The 25834-nt window shown below is 42.6% G+C and overlaps 1 protein-coding gene across 2 annotated transcripts in view; it reads right to left on the bottom strand.

Moving 5' to 3' along the window:
* Positions 1–25834, bottom strand: part of SPEF2 (sperm flagellar 2) — a 544154-nt gene that overhangs the window by 315755 nt on the left and 202565 nt on the right. The window contains exons 11-12 of one of the 2 annotated variants that reach the window (XM_033932864.1): positions 9875–10094; positions 3309–3389 (exon numbers count right to left, since the gene is read on the bottom strand). In XM_033932864.1, the coding sequence (XP_033788755.1) occupies positions 3340–3389; positions 9875–10094 (270 nt within the window). In that variant the 3' untranslated portion in view covers positions 3309–3339. Of the gene's footprint in view, positions 1–3308; positions 3390–9874; positions 10095–25834 lie in introns of those variants that run through there. The other variant, XM_033932867.1, reaches the window with a different exon arrangement.

A 25834-nucleotide genomic window follows, 5' to 3' on the forward strand; every position in this document is an offset into this window, starting at 1 on the left:
CCTTTAGGCACACACCTGCTGAGGTTAATTGAAGAGCAGGAGAAAGCTCAGGGAAAGCTGAAACATGCCCTTCCCCCACACAGGTGGGAGCGTGGCCCTCCCAGAGCAAGACAAGTGGAGCAGTGCAAGCCAGGGAGAGTCAGTGCTGAGCCACCAGAGGAAGCAGACATATGGCTAGGTGCTCCAGAGGTCAAGCAGGGAAATGAAGTGGAGATGCAGGATTCAGAGGAATCCTTACTGGTAAAACCAGCCAGACTGCCTGAGGCCGGAGGAAGCCATGGACATTTCATTGGAACTTGTTGAGGACAGAATGGATGAGAGTTAAGTTTGCTCTTTTATGCTTTCAATGGCACTGTATTATTGGAAAAGGAACTGTATGTTTGCTGGCTGCGGGAGAATTTAGAAGCACATTGCAGGGAAAAGCTGCCCTGCCTGAAAAGGACTTTGGACTGTGTTGGTTTTTTTTTCCTCCCCGTTTTGAAAGTTAAAGCCACTGATTGACTCAGTGGGGATTGTGGGGCAGAATCCACACAAGATCCACAGGGTTGGGATTGTGGGTGCCTTTTTTTGGCTATTATTGAAGAGTGGATTCAGCAATTCCTCACCCCCATCAACTTACTAAGGTTGGTAGGGGAAAGCCTAATTAAACTTAGGCAGGCACAGTGTGCTTTATCAGGACAAGTGAATTTTTGCAGGACTGTGCAATACTCACCAATTATTGTTTTTCCTTTTTGCTTGCAAGAATCTGGTGAGAAACTTTAGGACTTACTCTGAGGCAAGGGTGTGGCCAGCCTTGTGCTGACCTGGCAGTCAGAAGGACTGCAGAGCTGAAAGCCAGAACATGTGAACTGTTTGGGTTGTTTTTTTCTTATTTTGCATATGTTTTGAACCTTGGCTACATTGCTGAACAAAGCTTTCATTATTTGAACTGTGGCTGAACGGTAGCCTTATTGTGTGGGAAGAACTGTTGCCATTCTGACCATTTACTTCCCAGAATATTATTGTCCCAGCAGGGCTTTCAAATTTTGAAGGCACACCAGCATTAGTGTTTTGCGCGCTGCCCGGTATCCGATCCAGGACTCGGTGCCGGGAGTACGACAAGAGGGGAAAAGAGCCATGAGGTTTGCTATCCCATGAATTTGGCGGAAATCCACTGACCACTCAAGCAACTGCTACTTCTGAATGGTGGACCCTTCTAAACGTCGAATTAGTAAGCATGCATCTGCAATCACATATCCAGATATAACTTTATCCAGCACCTTAGTGCCACATTTGCCCTGAGCTCCCCATACCAACTCCCCCAGAGAGAGAGCAGCTGTCTTTAGAAGAGAGTAGCAAGTCAGAGAGTGAGAGAGATGTTGTAGATCCAATTTACAATATCAGTGGTGCAGCTGAAAACCCCATACTTTCTAAACCAAATAAACCTCAATGACTTGATCAAAGATCTTAGTCTCACCAAGTCCAATGTAGAGCTTTTGACATCTAGGTTCAAGCAGGTGAACTTTGTTGGATGAAAGTGTGCAAATCACAGATCAGAGGAAATGTCACCAAGCTTTTTCCACCTTCTTCACCCATCAATGTGACCAGTCTGTTTAAGGCAATTAGAATCACCTGTAACCTGAAAGAGTGGCATCTCTTCATTGACAGCTCATCCAGGAGCATCAAAGCTGTGCTACTCCATAATGAGAACAAATACCCAGCTCTTCCACTGGCTCAGTCAATGCATCTCAAAGAGGATTAGAACAGCATCAAGACCTTACTAGGCGCCTTTAGGTATGATGAGTACGGCTGGAAACTTCAAATTGGCATTCCTAATGGGTCTTCAAGGTGGTTTTACCAAGTTGCCCTGCTATCTCTGCATTTGGGACAGTAGGGACACAAGAGTGAACTAGTAAAAGCAGGACTGGCTGCAGCAGATCAAGTTCTCTGTGGGGAGAAACAACATCAAATGGGAACCAATAGAGGACCCCCAGAAGGTGCTGATGCCACCACTGCACTTCAAATTGGGCCTAACATAACAATTTGTCAGAGCTCTGGATAAGAAGTTGGCAGCTCTCAAGTACCTTCACGACATCTAACCTAATCTGTCTGAGGCAAAGATCAAATCAGGTGTCTTTGTTGGACCACAGATAAAGAAGATCCTGGAGTACAAGCAATTTCCCATGAAGCTAACTAGGAAGGAGAAAGCAGCTTGGAACAGCTTTGTCACAGTGGTTCAGGACTTCCTGGGCAATCACAAGGCTGAAAACTATGTAGAGTTGGTTGAGAATCTGGTAAAATAGGCTATAAGATGTTTCTCAGAGTCCATGTTCTTGAGGCTCATCTTCAGATATTCAAGGAAGACATAGGAGCATACTCAGAGGAACAAGGTAAGCACTTCCACCAGGATATACTATACTCAAATGCTGCTACCAAGGACAATATAATGAGAACATAATGGGAGACTATATCTGGGGGCTGATTTGTGAAAGTGACTTACAATATAATCACAAATCTTGAAAAACTACTCACTTCTAGATCTTCTGTGGTCATCTATGTATAACTTTAATATAAATATATGTTAACTGTGATTCATATGTTGTTTTTTATAACTTTATAAGAATGAAAAGATGAAAATCTGGCATTTTCACAAGAGCAAATGTAGTACAGTGGTTAAAACTACAGCCTCAGCATCCTAAGGTTGAGGGTTCAAACCCATATTGCTCCTTGTGACCCTGGGCAAGTCACTTAATCCCTCCATTTGCCCCAAGTACATTAGATAGATTGTGAGCCCACTGACAGACAGGGATAAATGCTTGAGTATTTGAATAAATTCATGTAAACCATTCTAAGCTCCCCTGGGAAAACCATATAGAAAATTGAATGAATAAATAAATTGGAAAATTTAACTATCCCAGTCACAAAAACAAAGTTTTATGGAAATAACAGACATTTTCTATACTTTGTAGGCATGAGCAATTAGGAAATTACACTTACTGCCATGGAACAAAAATCATGTTAAATGGAGGGGCATTTTCATAGGACATCTAAGTCCAACTTTGGATGTTTTGAGAAAAACGTCCAAAAATTGGGGGAGAAAATATCTATTGTCGAACCTGCAAGACTTTTTTTTTTCTCAAAAATGGCCCAGCTAGACATCCAATTCTTTTTGCCATTATAAAGAAAAAACTCCATCCAAATTAAAAATGGCCAAAATGAAAGATTAGGTTCTTACCTTTGCTAATCTTCTTTCTTGTAAATCCATCCTCTATTCCTGGACTAGTGGGTTATTTTCCTATGGTTGCCAGACAGCTTCTAGGGAGCTTATTATACAAAGTCTTAAGCCCCTCTCCTCTTACCTCAGGACTGCTCTCCAGGAATCCAGTTTATGACAAAGCAGCCAGAAACACCTGTAGAGGACAAAGACAAAAGAGAGAGGTACAAGGATACTCTACTACCAATAAGTCTAATCTGCTCATAACATGAAACCACAACAATTTCTGAACAATTGAAACAGGTCACTATAACATCAGGAACCTATACAACAGAAATAACAGTACTATAAGAAGACTCAGGCTGCACTAATTAAAGGGGAAACTGGGACTAGGGACTTCCAAGACAAAGTGCTAAACATATACAGATGGAACTCTTAGAAAGGCTGGTTAATAAATCAGAAATCTAGCTTACCAGTACTTATAAAGGTAGCCAATTAGTGATTCAGAAGTTTCCAGGGTTGGTTCCAGGAATAGAGCGTGGATTTACAAGAGAGAGAAAAAAAAGGGGGGGAGGCTTCTCACCGACCACTATGTAAGCTGAGAAAATATCCATATGGATCCACTTGGAAATGGTGCCCCTTGTGGGCAGAACCCACTAGTATAAACAGATGATAAGAGGCACAAAACTCATTTGTGACCTCCAAGTACTGCAACAGGAGCCTATGCACATCCAAGGACCACAACATCTGGCCCTGCTCCCTCAAAGTGGAGTAAGTAAAGAAAGGATGACAGATCTCCTGATTAACACGGAATGCCGAGACCACTTTGGGAAGAAAAAAGGGAACAGTGCACAGAATCATGTCTGAATCCATGATGCACAAAAAGGGATACCGGCAGGAAAGAGCCTAAAGCTCAGAAACCCTCCAGGTGGAGGAAATGGCCACCAGAAAGACAGATTTGACTGTGAGGTCCATTAAGGATGCACATTCCAGAGACTCATAAGGCGGATGAACCAAAGAGTGAAGGACCAGGTTGAGATTCTATGACAGACAAGGCAGCCTCAGCGCAACCTTCAGAAAATGTATGACTCCAGTTGAGAAGCTAGGTTGCCACTCAGAGAATTGGGGCCTAGACATGAAAGCTCGGCAAGCTGTACCCTGAGAGAAGCCACAGCCAGGCCTTTCACCAGGTCATCCTGAAGGAACTCCAGAATCTGGGGAACCGATAGAACTGACGGATCCTCGAGTTTCTGGATGTACCAAGCCTGATAACATTGCCAAACTTTCACGTAGACTGCCACCATGGACGACTTCTTGCTACGGAGAAGAGTGGCAATCATGGCCAAGGAATAGCCCCTGCAAACTAAGGTCGTGAACTCAATAGCCAGGCCGTAAGACCAAAGTGGTCTGGATCCTGAAGCACAATCAGGTCCTATGTGAGGAGATGAGGATGACAAGTAGTCTGAGATCCTGGTCAAGCTGCAGCTGCATCAAGTAAGTAAACTATGGGTACCTCAGCCAGTTAGGTGAGACAAGAATCATCCAACCCCTGTGGGTCGCTATTCTTCTCAACAGCCAGCCTATCATGGGCCACAGAGGAAGACATATAGAAGACCCTCCCTCGGCCAAGGTTGAACCAGAGCATCGAGACCCTCGCTGCCGGTCTTGTAACAGCAGCTGAAAAACAGGTTTGCTTTCTTGTTGGTCACTGTGCCATGATGTTGAATGTGGGATGCCCCCACCTTTCCACAATGCAGTTGAATGCCCTGCGGGACAAAGACCACTCTCCAGGGTCCAGAGTCTGATGACTTAGAAAATCTGCCTGGACGTTGTCCACTCCAGCCATGTGTGCAGCTGAAAGTGCCACAAGGTGGCTCTCTACCCATTGGAAAAGAAGCTGAGCTTCCAAGCTCAGGGAGGTGCTTCTGGTGCCCCCTGGTGATTGATACAAGCCACTGCATTGGTGTTGTCTGAGAAGATGTGGACCGCTCAGTGCTGGAGACGAGTTTCAAATTAGAGGAGAGGCAATTGGATCACCCAAAACTTCAGATGATTGATCAACCACTTCCGATCAGAGAGGACCCACCAGCCCTGAACTGGACCATGCATGCACACAGCACCCCAGCCCTTGAGACTGGCATTTGTCATTAAGATCACCCACTCAGTAATCTGGAAAGGGAGACCCTTGGACAGCAAAAGGACTCAGCCACCAGGCTAGACTGCTCTGAGCTACCAATGCTCTAGCAATGCAAAGGATCACTTTTTGGACTCTAGCATGAAATCAGAGCATCCTGCAATGAGTTATGATTATCAGATTTATAAAATCTGGACACATGGCCCTGCCCCTAGCTCTACCCAGTTCTACCTAGCCCCACCATGTTCCACCCAAGTCATGGCCTGTTCTGTAACAGCCCCGTCCCAAACCTCTTCTCCTCAAGCTCGGAGACATGTTTGGAGGGCCTCCGAGCATGCACAGGTATGACGTGATGATGTCACACACATGCGTGTGACATAAGCATGTTGCACTCATGCATGCGTTGGTGCCCTCCAGATGCAGCCCTAAGCTCGAAGCTTTTCAAATCCCAAAGTGCCAGGTTTTGAAAAGCCGTCTGGATGCCTGGACAGTCCTTTAAAAAGAGGACATATCCAGCTAAATCCGGACATCTGGTAACCCTAGCCTGGGTTCCCTTCTCTGCAGTCCATTGCACTGCCCATAGGATTGGCCATAGTCAGGGCAGGATTAACCAATAGACCAAGTAGGCACGTGCCTAGGGCCCGAAATGGTCAGGGGGGCTCGATGAAAGAAGGCATCAACATTGTTTTTTCTAAACGGCGATGGGCCCCTCCAGCATCAATCGGCAACGCGGGCCTCACCCCAATCGGCAACCCCCCCCCATCGATGGAAAGTAAGACAAGCAAGCAACGTGGGTAAGAAAGGCAACAGGAACTGTAATTGTGCAAGCTGTGCTGCTTGCCCAAAGCTTCCCTTGGACGCAGCTTCCTGTTTCCACCTGGGCGCATGGTGGGGTGGGGCGGGGCAGGGGGCTCAGTGTACTTGTGTGCCTAGGGGCCCTCGACGAATTAATCCTGCCCTGGCCATAATATCTGCACCTGTCATAAAGACAGACATGTACTGTTTTGTGCAAATATTTGAGGGTGGGAGGGGGTCAGTGGACACTGGGGGAGTGTGTGGGGACCTTATTTCATCCCTCCAGTAGTCATATGGTCATTTTGGGTACTTTTTAAGTCCTTATGCGTTTTAAAAACAGGTCTAGCCCAAAACATCCAAACTGTGTCCTAGACATTTTATAAAATGTTTGATTATTATCGCTGTAAAATGTCCAAGTGCTAAGCCTACCCAAACATGACTCTTATGCAGCTCCTAAAGACTTAGACTCACTGGAGAAATGACCAGAAAGATGTCTAGAAAGTCAGTTTTGAAAATGCCCACTTGGACATTTTGACCAGTAAGATGTCCAAGTGGGTTTAAGCCGTCTTTTGGACATCTACCTTTTTTGAAAATAAGCCCCCATAAATGTTATTAGTTAATAGGTTATGTTACATACTATAGGATCTCAGATAAATAGCACATATTTATGCTTATAAATGCTCAGTAAAATACCAGTAAATCTAATCCTATATTTTGCCATTGATATTTGTAGATACACCACTTTAAGCTTGCTTCTCTCTTATCTATCTATATATCTATATATATATATATAAAATCGGAGGTATGTGTGTATGTATGTGTGTGTGTATGTGCCGCGATCACGCAAAAACGGCTTGACCGATTTGAACGAAACTTGGTATGCAGATCCCTCACTACCTGGGGTGATATGTTCTGGGGGTCTCGCAGCCCACCTGCACACGTGGGCGGAGCTACAAACAGAAAATCAGATTTCACCCATTCAAGTCAATGGAAAAAATGTAAAAAGCTGTGGGACCGATTTGAACGAAACTTGGTATGCAGATCCCTCACTACCTGGGGTGATATGTTCTGGGGGTCTCGCGGCCCACCTGCACACGTGGGCGGAGCTACAAACAGAAAATCTGATTTCACCCATTCAAGTCAATGGAAAAAATGTAAAAAGCTGTGGGACCGATTTGAACGAAACTTGGTATGCAGATCCCTCACTACCTGGGGTGATATGTTCTGGGGGTCTCGCGGCCCACCTGCACACGTGGGCGGAGCTACAAACAGAAAATCTGATTTCACCCATTCAAGTCAATGGAAAAAAATGTAAAAAGCTGTGGGACCGATTTGAACGAAACTTGGTATGCAGATCCCTCACTACCTGGGGTGATATGTTCTGGGGGTCTCGCGGCCCACCTGCACACGTGGGCGGAGCTACAAACAGAAAATCTGATTTCACCCATTCAAGTCAATGGAAAAAATGTAAAAAGCTGTGGGACCGATTTGAATGAAACTTGGTATGCAGATCCCTCACTACCTGGGGTGATATGTTCTGGGGGTCTCGCGGCCCACCTGCACACGTGGGCGGAGCTACAAACAGAAAATCAGATTTCACCCATTCAAGTCAATGGAAAAAATGTAAAAAGCTGTGGGACCGATTTGAATGAAACTTGGTATGCAGATCCCTCACTACCTGGGGTGATATGTTCTGGGGGTCTCGCGGCCCACCTGCACACGTGGGCGGAGCTACAAACAGAAAATCAGATTTCACCCATTCAAGTCAATGGAAAAAATGTAAAAAGCTGTGGGACCGATTTGAACGAAACTTGGTATGCAGATCCCTCACTACCTGGGGTGATATGTTCTGGGGGTCTCGCAGCCCACCTGCACACGTGGGCGGAGCTACAAACAGAAAATCTGATTTCACCCATTCAAGTCAATGGAAAAAATGTAAAAAGCTGTGGGACCGATTTGAACGAAACTTGGTATGCAGATCCCTCACTACCTGGGGTGATATGTTCTGGGGGCCTCGCGGCCCACCTGCACACGTGGGCGGAGCTACAAACAGAAAATCTGATTTCACCCATTCAAGTCAATGGAAAAAATGTAAAAAGCTGTGGGACCGATTTGAACGAAACTTGGTATGCAGATCCCTCACTACCTGGGGTGATATGTTCTGGGGGCCTCGCGGCCCACCTGCACACGTGGGCGGAGCTACAAACAGAAAATCAGATTTCACCCATTCAAGTCAATGGAAAAAATGTAAAAAGCTGTGGGACCGATTTGAACGAAACTTGGTATGCAGATCCCTCACTACCTGGGGTGATATGTTCTGGGGGTCTCGCGGCCCACCAGCACACGTGGGCGGAGCTACAAACAGAAAATCTGATTTCACCCATTCAAGTCAATGGAAAAAATGTAAAAAGCTGTGGGACCGATTTGAACGAAACTTGGTATGCAGATCCCTCACTACCTGGGGTGATATGTTCTGGGGGTCTCGCGGCCCACCTGCACACGTGGGCGGAGCTACAAACAGAAAATCTGATTTCACCCATTCAAGTCAATGGAAAAAATGTAAAAAGCTGTGGGACCGATTTGAACGAAACTTGGTATGCAGATCCCTCACTACCTGGGGTGATATGTTCTGGGGGTCTCGCGGCCCACCTCCACACGTGGGCGGAGCTACAAACAGAAAATCAGATTTCACCCATTCAAGTCAATGGAAAAAATGTAAAAAGCTGTAGGACCGATTTGAACGAAACTTGGTATGCAGATCCCTCACTACCTGGGGTGATATGTTCTGGGGGTCTCGCGGCCCACCTGCACACGTGGGCGGAGCTACAAACAGAAAATCTGATTTCACCCATTCAAGTCAATGGAAAAAATGTAAAAAGCTGTGGGACCGATTTGAACGAAACTTGGTATGCAGATCCCTCACTACCTGGGGTGATATGTTCTGGGGGTCTCGCGGCCCACCTGCACACGTGGGCGGAGCTACAAACAGAAAATCTGATTTCACCCATTCAAGTCAATGGAAAAAATGTAAAAAACTGTGGGATCTCCAGTTATTTTACTTAGCAACCTTGACCCACCAAAACTTTGCAATGGCACAAGGCTTTGTGTAAAGAGGTTACTGGCCAATGTAATTGAAGTGACTATCTTAACCGGAAAGGGACAAGGTGAAACCGTATTTATCCCGCGGATACCACTTATTCCAACAGATCTTCCTTTTCAGTTTAAGAGATTGCAAATTCCAGTGAGACTTGCATTCTCTATCACAATCAACAAATCACAAGGACAGACTATTACATACTGTGGAGTGGATTTAAGATCCCCCTGTTTTTCCCATGGACAACTCTATGTTGCTTGCTCAAGGGTGGGTTCACCCAAGAATGTATATGTTCTTGCTCCTGGAGGTGAAACTAAAAATGTTGTTTATAATCAAGTTTTGTGTTAGTTGTATTGTATTCATTTTGTCAAATATTTCACTTTATAATTTGAATATTGTACTTTTTATAAAGCTGTAAAAAATAATTTCATTCACCACTATAAAGTATCTTTATTTGAATCCATTTACAGTGTTATTGCTATAATTAAATACCCGTGCAACGCCGGGGCATCAGCTAGTATGTAAATATGTGTGGCTATATTCTTGTCCTGCATTTATGTTCATGGACAAAATATTATATAGCTCACATTAATTGAAAGAGTCACACAGGAATCAGAAACTTAAGATAAAAAAAGGAAACATATTATAAATATTGTACCTTGTGTTAAGTATTTTAGGCAAGTGCTTTTCCCTGAAAAAACTTTTCCAAGAATGCAACCCTTTATTGAAGAAGAATGAATTATAGGTGGTGGAGTCTCAGGTCTTACAGGGATGACAATATTCAGCAGCCTATAAATTATATGACCAAGTACATTGTTGTTAGGTGCAGGTCCTTTCACACTCAAGTCTTCAGGTGGTATCCACTCCCCATTCATAGCCTATAACAAAAAATAAATAAAAATTAATATACATTTAAGAATATAGCTGAAGCAATGTATAGTTTTTGTTAATAATAGGAGAGACATTTCTAGGTAAATGCTAATTTTCTGGCTGTATGAAAATTGTCCATGCCTTACAAGGTAAAAGTACATGTAGATACTAACAATGTGCATATTTTTGTCCAGAAAAGAGTGAATTCCCACATGTTTATATAGGGCAGAGAAACAGTACACATGAAGGGGCATTTATGACATCTAGGAATTTTACCTCCCTAGCACTCCCTAATACAGTATTTATCCACCCACGCTTGAAAGCATGAAAGACCTGCAATCTGTACCTTGAGCGACCCAACTGCTAGACCCTTCTTGAGGCTATCATGGAGAAAATAACAGGACTGTAGCATTCAATGCCATAGAGGATTCCAATTTTGTGCTGTTACACCACCCTCAGAAGCTCTTCCAAGCTTTAGCATAGGCAGAAATCATTGCTGGTTTCTTGGACTGAAGGATTGCAATAACTGCCTCTGAATAGCCTTTATGCTCTAGCAATAAGCGTTCAAGAGTAATGCCATAAGTCCAAAGTGTTCCAGATCTTCCAGGGAAATCAGACCCTAAGAGAGAGCAGTGTTAGATGAACTGGGAGCTTGAGGCTCTGTCTTTCTTCAGATGCACTAGATTCGCATACCAAGGCTATCTTGGCCAGATTAGGGCAACAAGAATCATGAAATCTGAATGGGTCGCTATTCTTTAAATGACTGTCTATCATGGGCCAAGGGGGAAATACATATAGCAGCCCTGTCTAGGGCCACTGTTGTACTAAGGCATCCATGTCTGCATTTCAGGGTTCGTATCTTTGACTGAAAAACCTCTCAGCTTTCTTTTTGGATCGCTGTTGCCATCAGATTGAATGTCATACAATGCTTTTGAATGCTCTGTGGGACAGGGACCACTCTTCTGGCTCAGGTAGTTAGTCTGAACAATCTCTACTCCCGCTACATGAGCGTCTAAGAACACTTTTAGGTGAACTTCTGCCCATCGAAACAGCAAATAGGAAGAAGTGAAAACTGAGGGGCTACAACAAAGCCCTATGGGAGGAGAGGTGGAGCCGTGCAAGAAGATGATTGGCAGCTTCTGCAAGGTAACTCGCGTTTTCAGGGTGATTGCTCATTAATTCAGGATCTCTGCTCCCATTTCATTGGAAATGTAAATATGCTATGCAGCCACAAAACCACCCAACAACAGTTGCAGATCGTAACTAGCACATTTTCTCCATGGAAGTTATAATACAAAAATGCGTCCAACTCCTGAAGGCCCCACAAGGGGAATTCATAACATAACAGATTTTTTTATTTATATACCACAAAAGCCTTTTGGTTCTTTCCTAAATCTTTATTGATTTTTAAACTAAAACAGTGCCATACAAATAAAAGAACAGTAGGTATTACATACATTACACTAATATCTGTATAGGTAACATAAATATCATTCAAAATTTCAATTATCCCATATATAATAGTAACATAATATATAGTAAAAATGAAGAATAAAGTTACCCCTCTCTCCAACCCTGTGTAAAGTTAAATGAATAAAAGGAAAGATAAGATAAATATACATTATTATACTTTCACAAATTTAGTCAATGGGCTCCAAATTTTATTAAATACACCACTAAATCCTCTACAATCTGCATTAATTCTTTCATATCTGTATGTAGTGCAAATGTTTACCCACCAGAAAGTGTAACTTATTCTGTCATGGTTTTTCCAATTACTCGTTATCAATTGAATGGCTATACCTGTCATGATCATAAATAGACAACTCTTATATTTATCTAGAGTGGGTTTCACATGTAATATTGTTCCACAAATTATAGCCTCATATGATAGTAGAATATTTGAATCCAAAACCAGATTTATTTGTCCCCAGAATGACTTCCAAAAAATAAATATAAAAGGACAAAAATATAGCAGATGATCCAAAGTCCCTATATCAATATGACAGTGCCAGCATCTATTAGACTTAGAACTATTTATTTTATTTAATCGAACTGGGGTCCAAAAAATCCTATGTAACAGAAATAACCACGTTTGGCTCATATATGCTGACATTGTACATTTCAATCTCCAAGTCCAAATTTGTGGCCAATGAGACACAGAAATATACTGTTTTATCGCGATGCTCCAGATGTCTCTAAGACTATTTTTTGGGTTTTTATTCAAAAATCCAGAAATCAATTTGTACCACTGAGCAGCCTGATGTCCTACTAGATCAGTTTGGTAGCAAAGAATCTGCAGGCTAAAATAAGTTTTTAATTTTTTCCATTCAGGGAACCCACTCTGAATAGCCTACTTCAACTGAAACCACCTATATTGTTGAGATTTTAAAATTCTAAATGAATGTTGTAGTTGTGAAAAATCAAGCAGACTTCCATCTATAATAATAATCCTCTTAAGTGCACATGCGCACTTAAGAGGCTGTGGGCACCTGACAAGTGCTGTGTCCCTCCGTGCCGAATTCTATTTTCGAATTCGAACATGGAGAGACAAAGCACCAGCCGGCGACTCCCCCCTCCCGCCCTCACTCACCGTCAAAACCAGCTACTTTTAAGCCTCCTCCTTCTTGCCGGCTCACCCGCATTTAAATTCAGAGAAAAGCGCTGCGCCGCGCTACCTCTGGCCTCGCTGTCTTCTGTCCACTGCGGCCCGCCCTCTCTGACTACTTCCTGTTTCCGCTAGGGTTGGTCGCAGTGGATAGAAGACGCCGAAGACAGCAGTATCGCGGCGCAGCGCTTTTCTCTGAATTTAAACGCGGCGGCTGGGAAGGGGGCTGCGGAAAATGCTGCTGCTGCACAGGAAAGGCCGGGAAATGCTGCTGTTGCTGCTGCACAGGGAAGGCCTGAAAATGCTGCTGCTGCACAGGGAAGTGTGTGTGTGTGGGGGAAATGCTGCTCCTGCACAGGGAAGTGTGTTTGTGTGGGGAAAATGCTGCTTCTGCACAGGGAAGGCCAGGAAATGATACTGCTGCACAGGGAAATGTGTGTGTGTGTGGGGGGGGGAAATGCTGCTGCTGCACAGGGAAGGGTGGGAAATGCTGCTGCTGCACAGGGAAGTATGTATGTGGGGGTGGTGGAAATGCTGCTTCTGCACAGGGAAGGGTGGGAAATGCTGCTGCTGCTGCTGCACAGGGAAGGGTGGGAAATGCTGCTGCACAGGGAAGTGTGTGTGTGGGGGGGAAATGCTGCTTCTGCACAGGGAAGGCCTGGAAATGCTGCTGCTGCACAGGGAAGGGTGGGAAATGCTGCTGCTGCACAGGGAAGTGTGTGTGTGTAGGGGGGGAAATGCTACTGCTGCACAGGGAAGGCCGGGAAATTCTACTGCTGCACAGGGAAGTGTGTGTGTGTGGGGGGGGGGAAATGCTGCTGCTGCACAGGGAAGGGTGGGAAATGCTGCTGCTGCACAGGGAAGTATGTATGTGGGGGTGGTGGAAATGCTGCTTCTGCACAGGGAAGGGTGGGAAATGCTGCTGCTGCTGCTGCACAGGGAAGGGTGGGAAATGCTGCTGCACAGGGAAGTGTGTGTGGGGTGGGAAATGCTGCTTCTGCACAGGGAAGGCCTGGAAATGCTGCTGCTGCACAGGGAAGGGTGGGAAATGCTGCTGCTGCACAGGGAAGTGTGTGTGTGTGTGTAGGGGGGGAAATGCTACTGCTGCACAGGGAAGGCCGGGAAATGCTACTGCTGCACAGGGAAGTGTGTGTGTGTGTGGGGGGGAAATGCTGCTTCTGCACAGGGAAGGCCGGGAAATGCTGCTGCTGCACAGGGAAGGGTGGGAAATGCTGCTGCTGCACAAGGAAGTGTGTGTGTGTGTGTGGGGGGGGAAATGCTGCTTCTATACAGGGAAGGCCGGGAAATGCTGCTGCTGCCCAGGGAAGTGTGTATGTGGGGGGGGGGGAATGCTGCTGCTGCTGCACAGGGAAGGGCGGGAAATGCTGCTGCACAGGGAAAGGTGGGAGGGAAATGCTGCTGCTACACAGGGAAGTGGAGGGGATGGAGAGGAAAAGGTGGCCTGGGAGCAACCTTGGTTTGCTTTGGGGGAGGGGAGACAGAAGGGGGCCATGGAAAGATAGAAAGACAGGCAGGCAGGCAGCGCATTAGAACGAAAGACAGACACACAGAAAGACAGCGGGCAAGGAGACAGACGGAAAGAAAGAAAGACAGATAGGGTGCCAGAGAGAGAACCAGAAAGAAAGAAGGACAGACAGCGGTAGGGAGAAAGAAAGAAAGAAAGAAAGAAAGGAAGAGAGAGACGGGGCAGGGAGAGACACAGAAAGAAAGAAAGACAGACAGATATATTCTAGCACCCGTTAATGTAATGGGCTTAAACACTAGTTAGATATAACATCATCTAATGTCCGAATACCTGCCTGCATCCAATTCTTCCAAGCGATCCCAGCACCGCTTATTTGAATCTTGGAGTTTAACCATAAGGACTGCAAAGTAGATTTCATTAAAGGAACATCTGTTAATTTATCAATAAATTTAATTGTTTTCCATGTGTCCAATAAAATCACATTGCCCTTGGCATAATTAGGTATTGTAATATTTAATATATGTGAAAGTCTCATCGGGGACATAATTTTCCATTCAAGATATAACCAGTCTAGCTGATGTTCTAAGAGCTCAGTGAGGATCCAATACATACCTTGATGCATAATATAGGCTTGATGATATCTATAAAAATTGGGAAAATTTACCCCCCCCCTCTGCAATTGGTTTTTGTAGAGATACTAAAGGAATTCTTGCTTTTTTCCCAAGCCAAATAAATTTTGTCAGAATACCATTTAACTTTTTGGGCTCCTTTTATCACGGTGCGCTACGGGGGTTAGCGCGTCGGAAATTTCATCACGCGCTAACCCCCGCGGCAAGCCAAAACACTAACGCCTCATCAATGGAGGTGTTAGCGACTAGCGCGGCAGACGGTTTAATGCACGGTATTCCGTGCGTTAAACCCCTACCGCGCCTTGATAAAAGGACCCTTGAAAATAAACTGGTAACATTCCCATTTGGTAACAAACCACAGGCAATATCATCATTTTGACCGTTTGAACTCTCCCCCACCAAGACAAGTGTAAAGGGCAGTGGCGTATCTAGCATATGTGACTCCCGGGGCCCATCATTTTTTGACCCCCCCCAATCTATATGAAAAATATGATTTTTAGTAACAATCCACATATCGCACAAGAGTGTACCTAGGAAAAGGCAGCATCTTAAACACTGCAGTGAGCATTAGAACACCAACACATACATTGTAAAACTAAACAAGCCAGATCCCGCACAGTCAATTGATCCTGCAGTCAATGCCAACTGAAAACTATGTTCTTTTCATACACACAGAACAGAGATACACCCTCGCCCAATATGGAATAATCACAAACTAAAAATAGAAATATGTAGATAAAAGTTAAACTGAACCGCCAAGAAACCAGACTCTGTATACAATGCAACACCACAACACCACAAAATATAAAGACAGTAGATGTAAATTTGAAAAAACTGATACATGACAATCACCATTTTACAAATTAACAAATAAAAATAAAACAAATAATGAGAAATAAGAAAATGCCATTTTATTGGACTAATCCCAGTAAGCTCGGTCCCCATCCCCACAAACTACCTGATTCCATCCACACAAGCCTTGAATTGTTTTATATTGAACTTATTATATTAAAGTATAAAAAGAAACAATATTCTGTACAATTGTCAATTTATAAATCAGCGTCTTCTCCCCACTCTCTCTTCCCCATTTCCCTTCAGCATCCTCAGCCCACTCTCTCTCCACTTTCCTTCAGCTCACACACATAAAAACAAGCAAGTAATTTTATATAATTTTCATTAAATTCATTCATAGAAATTAAAGTCTAAATAATGCCAGTCACATAACAAAACATGATTTTACAAAAATAATTCCCTGCACAGTCAAGTCTGCAAGGATTACTAGATGTCTTTCAGCAGCTCCCCTCCCTCCCTCCCTCTTACCTTTGTGGCCAAGTCAAAATGAGCTACCAACGATAAAATTTTAAAAACACAAAACACACTGTACGCAGAGAAAATGTTAATTATCAATTATATTCCGCGGGTTTTCAAAGAGGTCAAGGTAGATGACTTTATGCAATGTCACCTCAGTAACAACTATACAAAAATAGACAAATATTTTACTCCCTTTTTACTAAACTGCGATAGTGGTTATTAGTGCAGGGAGCTGCGCTGAATGACCCATGCTGCTCTCGATGCTCATAGGCTCCCTGCGCTAAAAACCGCTATTGCGGTTTAGTAAAAGGGGGCCATAATGCAAAATATAGATAGCATATATAAATTCTCAAACATTTCGATCACTAAATTGAAAATAAAATCATTTTTCCTACCTTTGTTTGGTAATTTCATCAGTCTTTGGTTGCACTTTATTCTTCTAACTGTGTATCCAATATTTCTTCCCTTCTTTCAGCCTCCTGTATGCTTCCTCTCCTCCAGACCTTATTATCTCCCCCAACTTTTTCTTTGTTTCATCCTGCCCCCTTCATTTTTCTCTCTCCATGCCCCCTTTTTTTCTGTATGTCTGTCTTTATCTCTCTCTCTCCGTGCCACATTTCTTTCTTTCTTTCACCCTGCCCCCTTCTTTATCTCTCCATGTCCCCTTTCCTTCTCTATGTCTGTCTTTCTCTCTCTCCGTGCCCCATTTCTTTCTTTCACCCTGCCCCTTTTTTCTTTCTCTCCATGCCCCCTTTCTTTCTGTATGTCTGTCTTTCTCTCTCTCTCCATGCCCCATTTCTTTCTTTCACCCTGCCCCCTTCTTTCTTTCTCTCTCCATGCCCCTTTTCTTTCTCTATGTCTGTCTTTCTCTCTCTCTCTGTGCCCCATTTTTTTCTTTCTTTGTTTCACCCTGCCCCCTTTCTTTCTGGTTCCTTGTCCCCCCCTTTCGTTCTTTCTTTCTCCCTGCCCTCCCCCATGCCATCGCCATTGGGAAACATGCTGCTGCAACCACCGCTGGGGAAAGGCTGCCACTGCCGCCATTAGGAACAGGCCGGCGCCGAGTTCTCCCTCCCTGCTTTTCTTCCCTGCAGGGCCGACCAACTCTCACCGCTCAATGTCAATTCTAACGTCGGAGAGGATGTTCCGGGCCAGCCAGGCAGCGATTGGCTGGCCCAGAACGTCCTCTCCGATGTCAGAATTGATGTTGGGTGGTGAGAGTTGGTCAGCCCCGTGGGGAAGAGAAGCAGGAAGGGAGAACTCGGCGCCGGTTTGTTCCCGATGGCGGTAGTAGCAGCCTATTCTCCGGTGACAGGCCAGTTGTGCACCCCCTTGGGGCGTGCACCCGGGGCGGACCACCCACCCCCCGCCCCTCCCTTGGTACGCCACTGGTAAAGGGTTCCATTTCTCACACATCTCTGTAACCTTTAACAATAGAGATTTTTCATTTATTTCCATTATTTCTTCCAATGTACTTTTAATCAAAATACCTAAATATTTAATACCGTCTTCCTTCCAAATAAAAGTAAATTCATCAAATAATACTTTTGTACAATGTACATTTAATGGAAGAACTTCTGATTTACTCCAGTTTATTTTGTAACCAGAGAATTTTCCAAATTTATTAATCAGATCTAATAAATTTGGGATGGTAGTTTCAGGATTTCTCAAATGAAGCAAAATATCATCTGCATATGCAGAAACTTTGTATTCCCGACCTGCATAAGGAATACCACTTATCTCCCTCGCTTGTTTAATAGTCAATAACAAGGGTTCCAGAACAATATCAAATAGCAATGGAGACAACGGACATCCCTGCCTAAATCTCCTTTCCAGGAAAAAACATTCTGAAAATGTATTATTAATATATAATCTAGCAGAAGGGTAGCTATATAAGGTTTGAATCATTTGTATAAATCCAGAACCAATACCAAACCAACCCATAGCTTGATACATGAAAGACCATTCTACTCGATCAAAGGCTTTCTCTGTGTCTAATGAAACAGAAAATGCAGGATCTTCCAATTCTTCTGTCAAATTTAAAATATGAAAGGCCAATCTAGTGTTATTTGAAGAATGTCTATGAGCAACAAATCCCGTTTGGTGAATACCAATAATATAAGGGAGAGCTTTGGACAAACGTAAAGCTAATAACTTGGCTAATAATTTCCCATCTACATTAATCAAAGAAATCAATTAGAAACCAACAAGGGATCTTTATTTGGCTTTATAGTTAATGAATCTGCCATAGTACCTTTTATACAACCATTGTTTAATTGATCCTGATATAAATTTAGTAGATGAGGTAACAATATATTTTGGAATGATGTATAAAATTCTACCGTATATCCATCACCACCTGGAGTGGTTCTAAGCGGTTTACATAAGAGGTAAAGCTGACCAGAGTCAGCAAGCTACAGCATAAATGCAGTATATAGTATAAATTTGCAGGCGGTTAACAAGGAAATAGCAACAAGGTAACAAATAGGTCTTTAACAAGTAGGTAGACATGGCCAGTTGAGTTGTCAGGAGCAGTTAGTAGTAGAGTTTTACAAGAGGAGGAACTGATCGTCATGGGGGAACTGAACGTCAACATCCATAGCTCCTAAAAGAGATTTTGATGGTCATCCATATACATATAGAACTGAGTGTCTATCTACTAAATCAACTTGACGACTACTAGCTTAAAGTAGATATTAAACAAAATAGGCACCAGCATTCATCCTTGTACCACTTTATAGATCAGCGCCTGTGGTGGCAAAGAGATTCTGACAAGCAGTATGGAATGTTGCATATATGATAGGTTCCAAATCAGGCAAGTATTGTGCCATTGATAACTGTTCTGCCAGTTACACTATCTCACACTGAATATTGGCACTAAGCCAGCCAGCTAAGTGCTATTTAATCATCTAGGAAAAAAGATTTTATATAAAAAAACAAAAGCAATGTAGAGAACAATGAAAGAATCACTAATAAAATGTCCCAATCTAACTGAGGGCCCACATATTCACACATATATTATTTAAGCTAGATGCACATACAAGGGGCCACTGAAAAATTATTAACCCAACCAATAAAGTTGGGGTAGTCTTCATTGAGGGCTATATACGTTAGTCCAGAAATTTTCCACTTTTTTTGTTCCATATTTTTCCAACTGAAGGAAAAAAAAGTGGAAAATCACTGGACTACCCTTGATGGAGACTGCCCCAACTTTGCTGGTTGAGCTGAAAACATTTCTGCGGCACCTCATAGAGATATACACAGAACATCAAGGTGAAGATTATTTTTAGGATGATCATTTAGACTGTATTGTATTATACAGACAGAATATTTTTTTTATTAATGATTCTTTGATTGTTCTCTACATTGTTTGTTGTTTTAGTTTAATATATATGCAACAGGGCACTATGGGCAGATAGTGTGGTCAGATATGGCTAATATGTCAGACTGTGGTTATTTTAATGCACAGAAAGTATGGTATTGTTATTTTGTGACTGTCAAGCAGCTGTGGGAAAGGTAAATGTATATAATATGCTTAATGTTAATGGAAATTAATCAACAAAACAGGAGAAAAATGGCACTATTCTCTAACTGGGCGCCTCAGTGTTCTAACATACAAATGCAAAGAGGGCAATCAGATTTGAGGAGCAAGGGTGGGGCATGTGTTTTATTGAATATTGTCAGTCAGGCATCTGCTGCATATAGATCAGTGGTTCCCAAACCCTGTCCTGGGGGACCCCCAGCCAGTCGGGTTTTCAAGATATCCCTAATGAATATGCATGAGAGAGATTTGCATATAATGGAAGCGACAGGTATGCAAATCTCTCTCATGCATATTCATTAGGGATATATTGAAAACCCGACTAGCTGGGGGTCCCGCAGGACAGGGTTTGGGAACCACTGATATAGATGCTCACATTTACACTAGCCATACAGTATGCATAAGTGGTGGCACCTAAATTTATGTGCCTAATCGCTGACCTAGTCTAGTAATATATAACGCATTAGGTAAACAATTTTGCTGTTATACTCATAGAATAATAGCATGGAGGAGCATAATAAGTCGCTAGTTGCTCAAAGTTGGACATGTCCAAAGTCCATTGTCGAAAAATACTTCCAAAATATATTTTTTTTCGAGAATCGTCTACTTGTATGTCCAGCTGTTTGATCATCCAGACTGCTATGTTGTCTATCTTTATACCCCATTCTCGTCCAAAAATTAATCCAAGTCAAAAACGCCTAGAACAAAGAACCTTTTGGACATGGGAAGGGTCAACAAAGTGATGGATTGGACACCCAGACATAGCAACAGAGTAGTGGGGGCACCTTACAGAGCACTGCTACAAACCTCACATAGTAACATAGTAGATGACGGCAGAGAAAGACCCAAATGGTCCATCCAGTCTGCCCAACCTGATTCAATTTAAATTCTTTTTTTTTTTTTTTTATAAATTTTTCTTCTTAGCTATTTCTGGGCAAGAATCCAAAGCTTTACCCGGTACTGTGCTTGGGTTCCAACTGCCGAAATCTCTGTTAAGACTTACTCCAGCCCATCTACACCCTCCCAGCCATTGAAGCCCTCCCCTGCCCATCCTCCACCAAACGGCCATACACAGACACAGACCATGCAAGTCTGCCCAGTAACTGGCCTAGTTCAATATTTAATATTATTTTCTGATTCTAAATCTTCTGTGTTCATCCCACGCTTCTTTGAACTCAGTCACAGTTTTACTCTCCACCACCTCTCTCGGGAGCGCATTTCAGGCATCCACTACCCTCTCCGTAAAATAGAATTTCCTAACATTGCCCCTGAATCTACCACCCCTCAACCTCAAATTATGTCCTCTGGTTTTACCATTTTCCTTTCTCTGGAAAAAAGGATGCCACAGAAACATCTCACCACAAATCCCTTATAGGTCATGGTGAACCCTCCAAAACCTACAAGACCCACCTGTATTAATATAGAAATATATTTTCAATAAAACCTATTAGACCCACTGTCTACCATCCCAATAGCCTTTATGGCTGCAGATGCCATCTATATAGAAGTACAATAAAGCTTGGGGGGTTTTGGGGGGATGCACATGTTTCACCATGAATGCAGTGGTTAGAGTGGCTTATGGACATGGGTCATCCTCTCTATGGTTCACTAGTCCACTTCCCCAGTTCTTGAATTTAGATTTTTTGCTGTGAGAGCCACTGTTCCCTCCTAAGCTGAGCAGAAGTTCTCCAGTTGCATTGCTGGCTGTAGGGGATGATGCTTCAGTATTATATTTTCAATCATTATGTTCCCTGGAGTCCTGAAAAGCTTGCCTATTAAAAATGTGATAGACAGCACCCCTCACCCCCACCACTGCCAGGATTGTAGGTGGAGGACTCCCACTCAGCTTAGAAGGAACAATGGTGAGAGCTCTCATTCACAGGTTACATTATTGTTGTTAACTTTGTTACACATTATCAAACAAATGTTAGCCTAACAAAAATAATGTGAACACTGCTGTCTAAAGCTTCTTATCATTTTTTGTCTAAATATGAATGTCTGATTAATAATGCAATAAGGGGTCCTTTTATTAAAGCGCGCTAAACAATTTAGCATGCGCTAAAGATTAGCACGTGCTAAATCAGTTAGCACGCCTTAATAAAAGGACCACAAATTTTGCTAGTAAAAGCAGCAGTTTATATCCTAAATTTATCATAGTCCTCTTCCATTTCATCTGCTGAATTACAGTATGTGCTGAATTGTCTTTAGCTATAGTCAAATGGTGGAAGTCACTGTGAACTTCAGAAATGTATTTCTTGACTAAACATTGTCACCTTTAGTGGAATAGGTCCAGAATACAGGAACTATTGGGTTTGAAGACTATTTTCCTTTCTTCAAAGCATGAAACATTACATTGTACAGTATAAAAATGTTAAAAATTTCATATCTATTGCATGTTACAAAAGTAGTACTTGGCATAATTCATTTGTGCAGTCTGTTAAGTAAACTCACCTTAAACAGCCAACTGCAGCGTCTTGGTTTCCCATTTTCATTTTGGAGTCAACATTTGACATCTAATTTGTCATTATTCCTCACAGATATAGATTCTGGGTGGCATGATCTCCAATTTGGTTGAAAGTTGAAATGATTTTTGTGCTTACTTTGGTCATTTAAATCATCCATATAGTAGAGCTTGCAACCACAATCAAGGCCAGTAGGCTGCTGTAGTATTGTCTGCCTTTATTCATTCACAAATTCCTTTCTCTTTACACGTTTAATTTTTGTTACAGTTTGTTTCCATTAATCATGCTTTTGTTTTTTAATATTTTGGTGGGATAATTCAACACTTACGACCACCATGCTCGAAAACATAAGAACATAAGACTAGCCTTACTGGGTCAGACCAATGGTCCATCTAGCCCAGTAGCCCATCCTCACGGTGGCCAATCCAGGTAAAAACCCACAAAGTAGAAATATTCCATACTACTAACCCTAGTAGCCCGTCCACAAACCCTAGTAGCCAATCCAGATCACTAGTATCTTCCCAAACATGATGTCATTCTCCAGTGATCTCTCTCTTCTGATGGTGTGACTAAAATAAGACAGTCATAACTTCATCATTTGGGCTTCGAGTGACATAGCCGGTTTGATCTCTTCCAGAATTGATTTAGTTTTTCTGGTGGTCCACGGCATGCCTAAAATCCTTCTCAAGCAGCAAAGCTCAAATGAGTAAATCTTCTTTCTGTCTTATTTCCATAGTGTCCAGCTTTCACATCCATAACTGACCACTGAGAAAATGAGTGCATGGGCATCTGATTTTCATTTGGAGTGTTATTTCCTTGCTTTTGAATACTTTGTTGAGAGCCTTCATTGAAGAGCGACCAAGTGCTATTCTGCTGAGTATTTCTTCCCTGCTAGTTGTTTCTTTGTTTACAAATGAGCCTAGGAGATTGAAATCCTTTACAACTTCTATCACTTTCAAGCTCAAAATCTGTTTTTTATAATAACTGACTTTCATGCTCAAAATCTTCATCATTTTCTGTGTTCATGATCTTCATCTTGTTTATGTTTAGTTCTAATCCCATGTTATGATGAACACAGAGGATCTAGAATCAGAAAGAATACTAAATATTAAAGAACTAAGGCCAGTATTGGGCAGACTTGCCTGGTCTGTGTCTGTATATGGCTGTTTGGTGGAGATGGGCTGGGGAGGGCTTCAATGGCTGGGATAGTGTAGATGGGCTGGAGTGAGCTTTGACAGAGACTTCAATAGTTGGAACCTAAGAACAGTACCGGGCAGAGCTTTGGATTCTTGCCCAGAAATAGCTAAGAAAAAAAAACCTCAAACAACAAATTTTTAGATTGAATCAGGTTGGGCAGACTGGATGGACCATTCATGACTTTTTCTGCTATCATCTACTATGTTACTTGGCAAAACCCCAAATATTAGCAACATTTCAGTGCTTCTCCCATGTCTGTCTCAATAACAGACTATGTACTTTTCCTCCAATAAATTTTCCAAATCTTTCTTAAAACCAGCAATGTTAACTGCTCTTACCACAATCTTTGGCAATGCATTCCAGAGCTTAACTATTCTCTGAGTGAAAAAAAATATTTCCTCCTATTGGTTTTAAAAGAAACTCTCTGTAACTTCATTGAGTGCCACCTAGTCTTTATAATTTTTGATGGAGTAAAAAATCAATCCACTTGTACCCGTTCTACATCACTCAGGATTTTATAGACCTCAATCATATCTCCACTCAGCCATCTCTCTTCCAAGTTGAAGAGCCCTAATCTTTTTAGTCACTTCTCATATGAGAGGAGTTCCATCCCCTTTAGCATCTTGGTCGCTCTTCTTTGAACCTTTTCTAGTTCCACTATATCTTTCTTGAGATAAGGCAACCAGAACTGAACACAGTACTCAAGGTTGCACCATGGAGGCATTATAACATTCTTAGTCTTCTTAACCATCCCTTTTTAAGCATTTCTTAGCATCTTGTTTGTTTTTTTGCCCGCCGCCACACATTGGGCAGAAGGTTTCATCAAATCATCTACAATGACACCCAAATCTTTTTCTTGGGCACTAACCCCCAAGTTGGACCCTAGCATCTGGTAACTATGATTTGGAGTATTCTTCCCGATGTGCTTAATAATGCATACGCCCAAATATGTAATACTAAGGCTTTTTCTGTGTCAGTATCCTTTCTTACTTGCTTCCCTTCCCTCGCCTCCAGTGGCCACAGTCTATTATCTCTCCCCTTCTATCCTCAACCTTTTCTCCGAGTCTAACCTTTGTCTTGGTGTTTTAAAACTTGGCGGCAGCAGCAATTCCCAAATGCTGCCCTGTTGCCAGCCCAGCCTCTACTTTCTACTCTGGTCTGCCTCTCTGACATATTTCCTGTTTCCTCAGGAGAAACCTCACAAAAGAAGAGGTGATCAGATGACCAAACTTCAAATCTTGGAGCCATATGGCTTGAACTTGATGATAGATTTGAACACACATTTTATTGAAAATGTAATCCAAATTGGTAGAGAGCAGTGGGCAGATTCTAACTTGAACAGATTTAGGATTGCTGTTGAGTTATGCTTGGTTTATCCAATGTAAACATGCACTTTTTTTGCTTGGTGGGGATATTTCTGCAGTTGGAACCTTTCCATTGTTTGATCTTCGCGGTTGTTCCAGTTGAGTGGCATTTGAAACAAAATTTGAGAGAAAATTTCTTTTGGTTTCATTCTTGTACCTACAATTAATGGTTCAACGGCAAGCATATGAATTCAATTATCATATTTTATAATATTGGTTATATGATTTTAGTTTGACATAATCATTAAGGGTGTCAGTTTTGAACATTAATATACAATGGCATTTTATATTATTTCATTGGCAGAAGATTTAGTATGCTTCCAGGTTTCTTTTCACAATTACACTTTGGTAGGATCAGTAATTTTGCCATATATTTATAATACATAGTTTAATTACACTTAGGCCCTCTTTTACTAAGCTGTGGTAGAGGTTTCTACCACTGGCTGGAGCGCTAAATACTCAGATGCTGCTTCGATGCTCATATTATTATTAACTTTCCCCCTCTTTTATCAAGCCGCATTAGGGTTTTTTTAAATCACAGGCCATGGCTGTAAAAGCTCTGATGCTCATAGGAATTCTATGAACAACACACCTTTAACTGCCGTGGCCTGAGATAAAATACCTTAACACGACTTGATAGAATGGCTTGATGACTAGCAAGAGGAATGCCCACTCCCTTCTGCCGCCACCCAGGAACTCCTCCCACAGAAGCTCCAATACCCCACGAACAAGAACCCCATTAACCCCCCCCCCTCAAGGCTGTAGACTCCCCACCCCCCAAACCTTGTATATGAAAGTCCAGCCAGAGGGATGCTCATGCTGTCCGACGGGCAGATCTGCCACTCCAAAATTCCCTTCTTGGTACATTCTGGGATGCACCAGGGAAGAATCTAAGGCTGATTGGCTGGCTGGGCCAACCGGAGTCTTAGGCCTCCTTCCCACTGCATTCTGGGATACAGTGGGAGTAGCCTAAGATTTTGATTGGCCAGATACCTAAGGCCCCTCCTATGATTAGTGTTGAGTTTAATTACATAGCTAAGCTTGTAATGATTAAAAGTATGCTATGTTTAGCTGAACTGATTATACATATTTTGATTGTTTTTCATATGCATAATATTTTCCTGCACCTTTTGATAAGGTTAAACATTTTTAT

Source organism: Geotrypetes seraphini, chromosome 1 (assembly GCF_902459505.1).
Source record: "Geotrypetes seraphini chromosome 1, aGeoSer1.1, whole genome shotgun sequence".
Taxonomy (NCBI): Eukaryota; Metazoa; Chordata; class Amphibia; order Gymnophiona; family Dermophiidae; genus Geotrypetes; species Geotrypetes seraphini.